General features: G+C 39.7%; 2 protein-coding genes across 2 annotated transcripts; one reads left to right on the forward strand and one right to left on the reverse strand.

Annotated features, from left to right (window-relative positions):
* Positions 1 to 865: 865 nt before the first annotated feature.
* NDUFS6 (NADH:ubiquinone oxidoreductase subunit S6) lies at positions 866 to 9,465 on the reverse strand. The gene is made up of 4 exons (XM_088531357.1): positions 9,333 to 9,465; positions 7,822 to 7,875; positions 2,260 to 2,382; positions 866 to 1,010 (listed from the first exon to the last, which is right to left on the reverse strand). Exons 1-4 carry the CDS (start codon positions 9,456 to 9,458, stop codon positions 945 to 947), a joined length of 369 nt encoding a protein of 122 aa, XP_088387483.1. The 5' UTR covers positions 9,459 to 9,465; the 3' UTR covers positions 866 to 944.
* A 236-nt stretch (positions 9,466 to 9,701) lies between these two features.
* Positions 9,702 to 10,024, forward strand: MRPL36 (mitochondrial ribosomal protein L36). The gene has a single exon (XM_010214324.2). It carries the CDS (start codon positions 9,702 to 9,704, stop codon positions 9,969 to 9,971), a length of 270 nt encoding a protein of 89 aa, XP_010212626.2. The 3' UTR covers positions 9,972 to 10,024.
* Positions 10,025 to 12,380: the final 2,356 nt, after the last annotated feature.

The following is a 12,380-nucleotide window of genomic DNA, read 5'->3' on the forward strand; positions in this document are numbered from 1 at the left end:
TATTATTTCAAAGAACAAACTGACGGCCAGTCAGATGATCACTGAAAGCAGCAGAAATGGAAAGAAGAGATAGGAGAACAGATAGAGAGAGAGCTCAACCTCTCACGGACAGTGGAATGGATGGAGAAAAAAATAAATCAAAATAAAATCAAAAAAAGAGAAGGGATGTACATGTAAATGAGCAATTGCAGCAATAGCCCCAGGACACACAGCTTCTACAGATAGTTTGCATCTTGCTTTAAGTCTGATTATATTAGTTCATCTTCACCTATACATTCACATAAGAAAATTAACTAGATATAAGAATACCTAAATTGTTTCAGTTTGATACAACTAAATCAGTTTAACTTAATATATACTGTTTGCCCTGTTCAACTTCAGCCAAGCAGTAATGATTGCAAGGTTCCATCACTAGTGTTTAAAAAAACTGACAAGATTAAAACTCCTTCTGGAGCAGACTAACATCAAGAACCTCCTTCACACACACGTCCTGGCTGAGAGTCATGCTTATATTAATGTCCTTCAACCAGCCTCTGTCAGTCTTGGTGGTGTGACACACAAGTGGATGGCTCTAGTTGCTGGGCTATAGGAAGGGTAGTTAATTAATTCAGGGGTGGCAGTTTTGTTCCTGGGAAACAGCCCACAAGTACTGCAGTGTTGAGCATCATGTCATCTTTGCTTCCATTTCTGAATCTAGCTATAAATACCAAGCAACTAACAAATTTACACTGCAGAACAAGTCAAAAGACAAGCACCTAGTATGAGCATACCCAGTAAACATTCATGCCTAACTCAACACTGAAAAGAATACAAATCCACCCTATTGTAAATCAAAATAATGTTACAGCCAAATGCCACTCCAACCTTTGGGGTTTTAAATATATTGTTTATTTATAGTTAAACATAATCTCTGCAGAAATCTGAACACATGCAGGGATGATCTTTCAGTGATGCTTCTGTTTAAACTGAAGTCCACAGTAGCCACATGTTCCGGTTTTTGTATCTTTATCCTGAAGTGAAAGAAAAAAAAAAAAAAAGAATACAAGAATTACTGTTTTCATTTTACACAGAATACAGCTTTTAAAAATTATAGAATTTATTTACATGTACCATCTTAAAAAGGCTCAATATAACTGAAGTGCAGAGCAGAATATTACTTGAAACATTGAAAGTAAAAAATGACAGTAGGATGTTCATCCTTGATTTCCCTACCATACGCAGTTTCCTTGCTTACTTCTGTCACACTTTAACATGATTTCAAAGTTGTTCCAAATGATTTCTTTCCAGTTGTAAAGGACCCCACACTAGACATCTTAGGTCAGCTCAGTCACATCTGTTTCAATGTTCTGAAAGGATTGCTTCATAATTATTTTAATACAAAACAGGACTTGGCATTTTCCAGGTTATATCCGGACAGGACTTTTAGCCAGTAACATAACTGACCATTCTAGGAAAGAGGAAAATTCAAGAGGATTCTGAGAGAAAATCCCAAAGAAAAGGTTTGGAGAATAGTAGCAGACACTACAGTACAGAATTGTTTCTTCCTGATAAAGGGTAAGAATTTTGTTGCTGTTGTATTTTTAATTTAGAAGTATGCCTGACCAGGCTGTTGTAGTTCTGCCTAGCTTTCTTGTCTTTTTGACATATTAAGACAGACACTATGAGATCTTCTATGATTTGCAACATGATTCTTGGTCATGAAATTAAGTGAACTTACACTTTCCGTTTCTTAAAACAAGACTAGAATCGACATACCAAAACTACCTCCTCATCCAATTCTAGATATAAATCATTAGGACTAGCAGAAACGACCTAGTACAGTTTTCCATGTTTGCAGACATTAGGATTGAAAAACCTTACCAAGAGGTAACCAAAACCCTACCATTTCAAATGTATCCTCAGTTTACACAGTGACATTTAGATAATGAAAGTAAGCATCTCAAAGCACAGCAAGCATGTTCTTGTTACTTACGAGGCACTGCTTGTCCTAACATATTGCTTCTTAGTTCACTTCCTTTTCCCTAAAAATCTGACTGGCCTATCAAACAAAACCAAATCAAGTGCAAAAATATCCTGCTAACTTCAATGGAAACCATCTAATTTTTCTGGGTGGAAATCTTAATATTGTATCATGTATCAGATAAAGTATTTCAGGCGGTTACACATTTTACTTCATTAAACTAACATATCACAAAGTAGAATATCTTACAAATGAAAATTAAGATGGCAAACATTCTATACAAAGAGCAAAGACATTACCAAGTTTATGTATACTTTAGGATGTCCCAAAGCTCCACCACCACCGTCGCATGATATCACTCGGCTTTCAACTTCACTCACAGGCTGCTCTGCTATTAAGTCAATTGCAAAATTCCTGTTCACCTGTTAAGAGGGGATTAAAAAAAGAAAAAAGAAGCTCTTGAGATACCTTCTGTTGGAGCAGCAAAGGTAATTGCTGTTTACTGCCTTCCCAAGCTGCATATGTTTCTTTCCTTCTCCTCTGCAGCTGTAATAGCTCTTAGGACTATGCTACAAACAAGGTCAGTGAAACCACAGTGTTTAACTCTGCAAAAATATTCCCCCTGGCCTGAAACATGGGTCACATCCGTGATCAGGTTTACAATGCAACCTAAGCAGTTTCAGCAAGGAGGTGAGCAGGAATGAGAAACCAAGAACAGAAGATAATTTAACTATCATTGCCTCTGTATTGTACCTTAATGACTAGGTGATGAAATTGCAAAAGACTCCCTGCTGATAAAACTCAAAATAATAGTGGGACAAGTAAGGTCAGATAAATTAGAGCCTCTCCTCATGCACATAATTCCATCACCACACATGAATTATCAACTTGGCACATAACAGTTCAAAAACGCAAATTGTTCAAAGTTACAATGAAAAGAAAACAAACCCATAAATATTATTATGCCTGTCTATAAATCCGTACCACACACACTTCCTGGGACTTTTTACTAAAACTTGTAGCAAACGCAGCCGTTTGTAGATGGTTCTAGATCTGTTCTAGCATAACTTGAGCCTCATAACTCATAAGTTGAGTTTCCTAAGCAGGAAACTACTAAATCGGCCACAGTGTTTTTCCTCATTCATTTATGTAAAATTCTTCCAAATAGCTCAGAATCAGCACTGAGCAATCACCTCTACACCACCCACACCTCACTATACAAAATACTCCAGGAGGGGCCAGCTAATTTCAAAGGCAGTTTAATACACATGCAAACAAAGTATTAAACGAACCCAAAGGAGGCACTATCTGCTGCTCTGTGCATAAGGCTCACTCGTATTTGACTGAAGACTAGACTCTCAGAAAAAAGCATAAGTTAATTAAGTGTCCCTTACATGAATCCCTAAGGACTATTGTGGTGATTTTACATAGTTCTAGAGCACAATAACTTCAGATTCTTTCTTCAAATCTCCACAATTTTGCTACAGCACTGGAAGTGTTAAGTTTTGTTAATATATTTTCCTTAATTTGACAGAAAAAAGTTAATGTTTTATTAACTTTCATTTTTGAAGCAAACAGACAACATGAAGAACCTTGTGATTTAGAGCTTATGGATACAAGGCATATGCAACTTTAGTCCATTTGTAAGGATTTTTACTACATTTTTCTTAATTGTCAACCTTTTGCTCAAGAAAGGAGTTAACACCTTGGTGCACCTTTGTTTCAAAATTAGGAATAGAGCTCTACTCTTTCAAATGCAGTCTTATTTCTTAATCCCACAAACATCTGTGGGGAGAAGAGCAAGTCTTTCTCACCCAAGGTTCAACTGCAACTTTTTTACGATTCGGACTACTGAACAAGTCTGCAGGAGTTTGCAGAGAAAATGTGCTAGAGAAAGACTAAATCATCATGGGGAAAAAACTGTGAGAAGAAAGTATGAGAGGAGTTCACTTCCATATGTTATGTCCCTTCCAGTAAAGGAGGGTAGGAGTGTGTGTGGAAGGGGCCTTTTTTCCTAAGCACATCCAAACAGAATACTCCTTCCCCCGCATAATTCGATGAGCAATTTTTTATCTGGCAGTAGTGCCAGTTTGACCACCCCACTGCTGCTTGTTTCCACCTCCTTGCCTGTGCCAGCACATTGTCTATGAGACAAGACTGAGTGATAAAAATCAAATTTGGAATTGCTGCAAAAACCCAGAAAGAAAGAAAAAAGGTTACATTTAAAGCAGATCAGCTCTGGTGTCAGGTTCGTTTCATGGCTGCAGTTGCTGCACTGGCACAACAGAAAGGGTAGAGCTGAAGTGGAAATTGCCAGGTAGCATTAGTTTCTGCGATATTTCAAGGATTATACAAGGACAAGATTACACTATCCTGGCCACAGCAGATAGAGTTCAATAGCTACCATTCTCAGTTTCCTCATAGCAACTTGTCTTAGGCTGTGCCAGACATCATTAATCCCCCAATTTGGGATTTTGAACATTCAAATGTGCAGTGGAGAGAACAATGATTTCAGTTAACACACATGGATTCCATTATCCAGACGATTAAACTGGCAGAAGCGAGGTGACAATATCCCCATGATCTGGACCTGTGCCTGCTGGGCAAGGACGTTGCCCAGGGGGCTGCGTGCAGGGCCTGGTAAAGGCCCAGGCTTTGCTACCAGTGACACTCACATCCAAAGACTGTAATTAAAGACAAAGGCAGGTAATTGAAGTTGTACCTGTTAGAAGTTAGGTTTGGCTACAGGGGCACACTGAAGTAAAAGGGAAGTAATAAGTGAAAAAGGGCAGGCACGAACTTCACGGGCTCACTCTAACACCAACACAACTCTCAGACTACAGATATTGTGTCTTAACTGCTAGTATTAGAGTTTATGACATTTGGGGGAGCCCCTTCCTAAAGGCAAAGACTAGAAACACATTCCATTGCTAAGCACAATTGAGGAATGTTTTAGTATTTAACAAACAGGCGGTGTTCCAATCCCGTAATCTAAAAACAAACAAAAATGCTCTGCTCACGACGGCAGTGACACACACGTAGGGCCAACTGGGCCAACTTTGGCATGCTAGAGCCAAAGAGCTTTTCTTACAGCTACAAAAGTAGCTTACTTTCTCAGGTGAAAATTGGCACCATCCTCCCACATGTGAACTACTGAGGTACACCTTTGGGTTCTGAAACTTTGTGCCATTTTCATTTAATTATTTCCCATTTAGAATTCTTATCTTTGTCATGAAGCATGGACACGTAACTTATGAAAGCCATAATATTACGATGTAAATTAAGCAATAATTTTAAAAAATCAAAATCTATATAATTAGTGCAGTATAACTTAGAAATATTTATTGCATTAAAACCTATCATATCTTATGCTTAATGCTTCTATTACGAACATACACACAGAGACACACGCTTCTAGAACTAAGAGACTAACCAGATACCCAAATGGTGGGAAGCACAATTTAGTTAATCTTCATTTCACTCCCACAAGCCAGCAGATCCCTGGTAGATCCACGCTGTTTGATTATTAACAGTTGAATGCTGAAGTATGTGCAATTTCACATACTCACACTGCTGACAGCAACGGGCTTACTAGGACAGCAGTATATTTGGTTGAAACCGATGTAGGTAAGCTCTGCTTTTGAAGTTTCATTATTTCAGAATACACTAAATCTTGTTTTGCATTTGTTATATCCCTGCTTCAGCAAGTGCTTCCCATCTCTGAAAATGAAGTGCCCTCAAAAATTTCCTAGGCTGTTTGTGTAAAGATCAAGTGTTGAAGTATGTCATGGCAGGAAAATATTTACACATGCGCTTTTTCAGAACACAGATGGCACTAAATATATGCCTAAAATGTTCTATTAAACCAAAACACAGAGTAGCCCAAATTTAAGATGCTCATTTATCTGCAGCTGCCAGAGTCTACACCTAAGCACCTAATAGGCATCAAATTAGTCCAGAGTTTCCAGCGCAATTTGTGAATGAAGGGAGCCCAGAGGAGAGAAGGGAAGAAGTAACCATTTAAAATGAACAGCAAATCTTCATAATTTTGCTTTTCTTTTAGAGCCTAGTGTGACACCCAAACCTACAACAAACTCTATTAAGAGGTATCATAATATCACATCATTAAGTAACCGAGGCAGATTTAAAATCATGCTACTAATATAAAAGGGTAGCTTGGCTAATGATTTTACAGCTTAAGCTAATATAGCTAAATATTAAGCTAAAAAGCTTAATACTTTCAAATAATTACCTCTATGTTTATGAAATTAAGTTGCTTCTTCACATAAATGACCGGAATACATTAATTGGTGCATTTATGTAATCACTCTGCATCCATGCTTTCCATTACTCCAAGATACTTTCTACAGAAGTCAGATGCAATTCCAGCACCACAATTCACCCTCTTCTAGATTATAGTTGCTTAATCACGGGAAGAGAGACAGTAAATTCAAAATACTAGGTCAGAAGTACCCAGCTCTGAAGAGGTCTGTGCAGCTAATTTCAGTTTTGACCACTTACTCATTTAACTCCTAGGTAGGAAAACTAAAAACATTTATCTAAAATTAGAAGGAAGAAAATGAAATATTCAACTTTAGTCAGCAATCAAGCAAGACAGCGCTTCGCTTAAATACAAATATAAAACAGAATTAATTTTTAAATGAATTTTTACTGGTTCAGCTATTAATGCATGCTCTTTGAAATTAAATAAAAATGTTCATAATAACCTATATACTTTTTTGAAGAGGTTTAACACCACAGTTCACATTTGTGTATCTGAAAAGAGAAAATGATGCACCTTTATTTATATATTTTATTCTATTAAAATATATTGAAATTCATCTTAAAAATACTGTGCTCAAGTATGCAGTGTTTAAACAACTAAAAACAGGAGTTAAGTGTTTAGAAAAGTACTTTTTTAAAAAATAACAAAGAAAGTTTATACTAAGTTTAATTTATACTAATGTTCTACGCCATTTTTCAGAACTAGCGTTAATGTATAGCTACGCAAGTAAGCACAGCCATAACAGTGCTGTGCTTTGACTTGCATCTTATTTTCTAGCACAAATCATGGGCAGTACGCAACCATTATTCAAGCACTATTATACTACGCACATAAAAGAAATTATAAAACTATACTGGTATCCTCACCACATTACTCAGCGATAAGAAATGTTGAGTATGCTAAAACCATACGTGACTTCTACTGCTTGCATCTCATTTTCTGCATAGTTTAAATGCAACATACTCAGGGTGATAAACACACTTTTCATTTCCTCCTCTTTATTAACAGATGTTCTTCCAGATGAAAGTCACGGTAACTTACTCCATGTGAGGTTTACCGAAATAATAATAATAAAAAGCTACCAATTTGAGTAGCAGGCATGTCCTTATGTAATCAGCGTTACCATTTTTCTTATCTCAAACGCTTGTATCTGTTACACAATATCTTGACTTTAATTCTCATATCCTTCTTTTTAAGAAAGGGCATTTGGACAGCGCTCTTCCCTTTGTAATTCAAAAAAGAGAAACAATGAAAATATACTGCAATTTAAGGTTTTAAGGTAGCATTAACTCTTCGATGGCTTCAATAGTTGTTCTCCACTGTTATAAAGTCTACCAAACTACTGCAGCCTTTTTATTCTGTCAAAAGTAGATGCCTTATAACCAAAATCAAATAGCAAACAGAAGGAGGAGACTACACAAAAGTTATTTAATGAGGACTTGGAAGAATTTTCACTTCATAAAAACAGTAAAATCTCTAATCCAGCTTATTTCTGATGACAATATCAAAGACATTGGTATCAAGCATAAAAATCAAAGCCATTCCTCCTCCCCTGTAGGAAAGCAGAATGAATTACCTCCTTTTGTCGTCCAACAAATCTAACTCTTCTATAATCCTTTTCATCATATACCTGAAATACAAAATAAGTTTCATTTCATTTAAAAAGCAATGACAGAAAAAAAGAACACGAAGACTTAGAGTGCTATCAAGACAAGATGTACCATCAAACGCACCTATTGCCTGTGGGATGGCATTAGCAAAATCACCTTTATGCAATTCTGTTTTGACAAGAAACAACAGAAACCTTATTCTTTATATAACATATTGTGCTCTAAGGATGAAGACTTTAGGCTGCTGAAAAGGGACAGCAGTGTCAACAAAAGTGATGAAAAGTTTTCTGTGATGAAATCCCTAGGTGAGAAGAAGCTCCTAATGCACACGCAGCTACAGCCAACAGAGTATTTTCTTCTGTTCATGGAATTAATATAGCTATATCAAGAGAAAATATATATACACACACACTGCCCTTTACGGTAGACAGCTCAGTTGATCCAACCCCAACAAACAGAAACTGCAATGCAGGTAAAATGCAAGCATGAGAACTGCCACACAATCTAACAGACACAGGAAACAGGAAGTAGAGAATCAGCCCTTTGAAGGGGTGCCCTCCTATCTGTCAACTTACCAGCTCTCGCAAAAGTTGCATTCAGGCATTTCGTAACTACTGGAGACGCTATTCTTAACAACTAATCTCTTTCTGAAATCATATATATCTTTTTTTCTTAGGCATTATTCAACAACAGTAACTTTCACAATATAAACAGGCTAAAGAGACACTACCTTTTGCTACAAAAAAATCTGCTTTCCAGAGGGTTGTGTGCATGTCAAGTTCTATCTAGATACTATACTTAGAAATTTGTGAATAAAAGCTTTCTAAATCTTCTAAAACCTTCTGAAAGCCTTCTCCGTCTTTCATGAACTTTATACCCATTTATCTCAAGACTCAACCATCATTTAAACTAAGCAGCTTTTCTGGAAAGATTCTCAATTCTAATACTATAAAGTTACAAAAAGTTAGAATCTACATTTAAGACAAAAGCAAACGCAGAGGTAGAAGCCATACACACGGGAGGTCATCGTTTGCTGAAGTCAGAAACGACACAGACAGGGCGAAGTTTGCAAGGCGGGTAGTTTTTCGTAACACACGTCAGCATAGCTGGAAAACGCATGTGAGATCTCGGTAAAAAAAAAAAAAAAAAAAAAAAAAAAAAAAAACACTTGTCCAAATAACACAATAAATGAGGACAAGAAGTTGCAAACGCTGCAGCTGAACGAAGTCCACCATTCAAAGCAGAAAAGGAGCGACCCTGTCAGCCCCCAGCTCGGGACATCCGAACGCCTTAACCAGGGACTGAGGGAAGCAGCTCGGTGCCGCCCGCGGCTCTCCGCAAGCACCACGGGCCGGCGGCGGGAGCTCGGCGGCCGCCCTGAGACGCCGCCGGGCCGCGAGCCCGGGCGGCCACCACAGCCCTCACCTGCCCCGTGTGCGTCACCAGCTCGCCCGTGGCCGCCGCCCGCAGCCCTCACCTGCCCGGTGTGCGTCACCAGCTCGCCCGTGGCCGCCGCCCGCACGCCGTAAGCCCGAGGGGCGGCAGCGACCACCGAGCGCCGCAGCGGCGCCAAACGCCGCAAGGTCGCCCACGGCGCCGCCATGTCGGCGCGGCCACGTGACGCGGCGCAGACAGCAGCGCGCACGCGCCACCACCAACCCACCCTCCGGACAGCCCTCGCGCCCTGCCGAGGAGCGGGCCGCGCGCATGCGCAGGGCGGGGGGGGCCCCGCGCGGCGGCCGTTAACGGACGGGAAGCGCGCCGGGCGGGTGAGTGACGCGTGGTGGGTTTCCGGCGGGCCGCGCGGTGCCCTCACTGATCTCCTCTTCTCTCGCAGCTGCGGAAAATGCTGTCCTTCCTTGCCCAGGCTGCTGCTGCCGCCGCCCAGCCGCTCCGCTCGCGTCTCTGCTCGCCGCTGTGGAGCGGTGCGGCCGCCACCACCGCGGCGCGGGCTCTGCTTGCCGGCCCGCCGCCGCCCGCGGTGCTGCCTCTGGCGGGCCTGAAGACGAAGACGACGCTGAAGAAGCGCTGCAAGGACTGCTTCATCGTGCGCCGGCGGGGCCGACTCTACGTGTGCTGCAAGACCAACCCCCGCCATAAGCAGCGGAAGCTGTAGTGCCGCGTTTGACCTGCCGATAGATCCACTTCAGGTGCCTCGAGCTTTCTCCCGAAACGTAAAGCTCCTGCGGCAGTTTTGAAAGAAAGAAAAAAATAAAAAATAAAGTCGTTTTTTGTACATGTAAGACTGTGATTCCTGGATCCTATGTTTGTGCAACTATGCTAATTCCTTTATGCTTGACCACTGGGGACCCAAACCATTACATGACATAGGTGACAATTCTTGTAATTTCTCAAGTAGCACAATTCTTACACTTTGCAACAGTGTAAGGCTTTCTCTTGAGAGTGATTGCCGCAGGCTAACCTCAAACCATAGGTGCCTCAGCTCCTGGGAGCTTTCAAAAACTCATGGCTCAGTTGGTGAGAATGAAGTAAAATCTTCAGAATTGTTGATGCAATACTTGACTGAAGGAAGTCTAAAATTAATACAGGTATGTTTTTATAGTATAAATCATTCTCTAAAAATTGATACTGAAAGCTCTGAGATGCAGAACCAGCAGCATCAACTCAGATGAGGATTTAAGTGGCAGATAAATAATATGTTACACTGGAATACAATATTCTAGCTTTTAACTTGTTTTGTGGGAGAAGTAAAAATTTAGCTAATGAATTACAGCAGCAAACATAACTTCATGTGCCTTCAGTAATGTCAGCCTAAATTTGCTCCTTATTTTTGTGGGGTTTGAAGGGGTGGTGGTATTTTAAATAGCATAGAGCAAGGTGAGGCCTTAATCTATGTTCCTTTTTGTATGTAAAGTTATCACTTAATGATGTGTTGCCTGTTCAGTATTCTGAAGAGTTTTTAGTCACTCTTGATGGTTCTGATGTAGTTGTTTTTGCACCAGTAAAAGTTTCCAAAATCTGAACAATAATACAAAGGCATTAACTAGAGATGGTTGTGTTTTGGATGGAATTTCTTAACTTTGTTTATAGTCATGCCAGGGTGGTATCTGTTAAACCTAGCCTAATCCCACTCCACAGCAGGGAGTGAAATTTAGGGATAGGATTACTGCACAGAACAGAGGGGCAGAGTTAAGAAGTTTTCATTTTGCCATTCAGCTTAAGTTCAAGCTTTTACACTATGTTGAAGTTCAGGATATAAATGAGGCTGATTTAACAGCCTGTTTGAACATCTTATAATTAGGAAAGAATTATTTTGTGATTGAGGCCATTGACTTTAGCGTTGCCAGTCACAAACTTGATTTGAAGTCATTTAGATTCAGATGTTTGATGGGTCTGTGAATTATTTATCAGCCATTTGAATGGTCAGCTTGACACCTGGTGTGGAATTTTCAAATAATGTAGTGTTCAAAGCTGTTATGGAAAATGGATATTTGGTAGTGTTAACATAATTTTGAAAGAGGTTTATAGGATTAGAAACTAGGAGGCTCTGAATTGTAGAATTATAATTGTACTCTGACTTGAAAAATCAAGAATACAAGTGTAATTTTGAGGAAACAATTTTTGCCTTTGTCTCTATTTCTTCAAGTGTTAAATGGGAGTACTGAATCTCACTCTTTCCAAGTACTTTTTATAATTAATGTCTGCAACTTGTTATGAAAATGTTTTGGAAAAAAATCAAATTCCATGGCTTTTCTAATTTGAGAGAAGTCGTGAGTGTGACTACAGATGGTGCAGATACATGTTTATTTTAGGCTTACTTGCAATGCCTATAAAATGAGTAGGTGAATTATGTGGGGCAGCAGCCTAGCTGTTGGCAGATTAGAGTACGCATCCTTTGCTATAGACTTCCTGAATGTTGTGTTGCTTAAACAGCCTTTTTCAAAGCATACGGTGCGTAAGTGCTACTTAAGGAATGAAAGCCAAAAAATTTAGCCCTAGAATACTAAAAACACGAATCTGTATTATTCCAGAATTGCCTGTATGGAGGTTTTTCTGTGTTACTTCTCTTTCTTCTACATGTGGGCAAGAGTTTGAGGGAAATGATAAGGAGAACACAGGAAAAGTGGAGGTAGCTCAGGAGGAAAATAGGACCAAATAGCAAAGGAATAAGAATCGTTGTGCTGAAACTTGAAATGAGGCTCATGTTCCAATTACACTTCCCTGTTTCCTGATGGTTTTATATCTTGGTTACCTCCTCCAGTGATTCCGCTTTTCTTTTCCAAATCCCAATGATGACCCCAGTCATCCCCGGCTCCCAGTAGTGTGACCGCTGGGATTTACCGTGACTGCCAACGTTATACAGTTATGAAAAGAATGTGCAGTTGTGATTGGCCAAATTTGCTTAATTTCTCAAAGCTCTTCTAGGATATGAGATTGCCTTTCAGATTCCTGATACGCTACAGGTGGATATGTATTTAGGTCAATTGGAGGATGAATCTTAGAGCTCATGTATATTAATGAATGTCAGACCTTGTCTGGGGCTGTGTGTATGGGAATTACTGCA

Source organism: Tinamus guttatus, unplaced genomic scaffold (assembly GCF_059628265.1).
Source record: "Tinamus guttatus ecotype Peru unplaced genomic scaffold, ASM5962826v1 Tinamus_guttatus_pri_ptg000409l, whole genome shotgun sequence".
NCBI lineage: Eukaryota > Metazoa > Chordata > Aves > Tinamiformes > Tinamidae > Tinamus > Tinamus guttatus.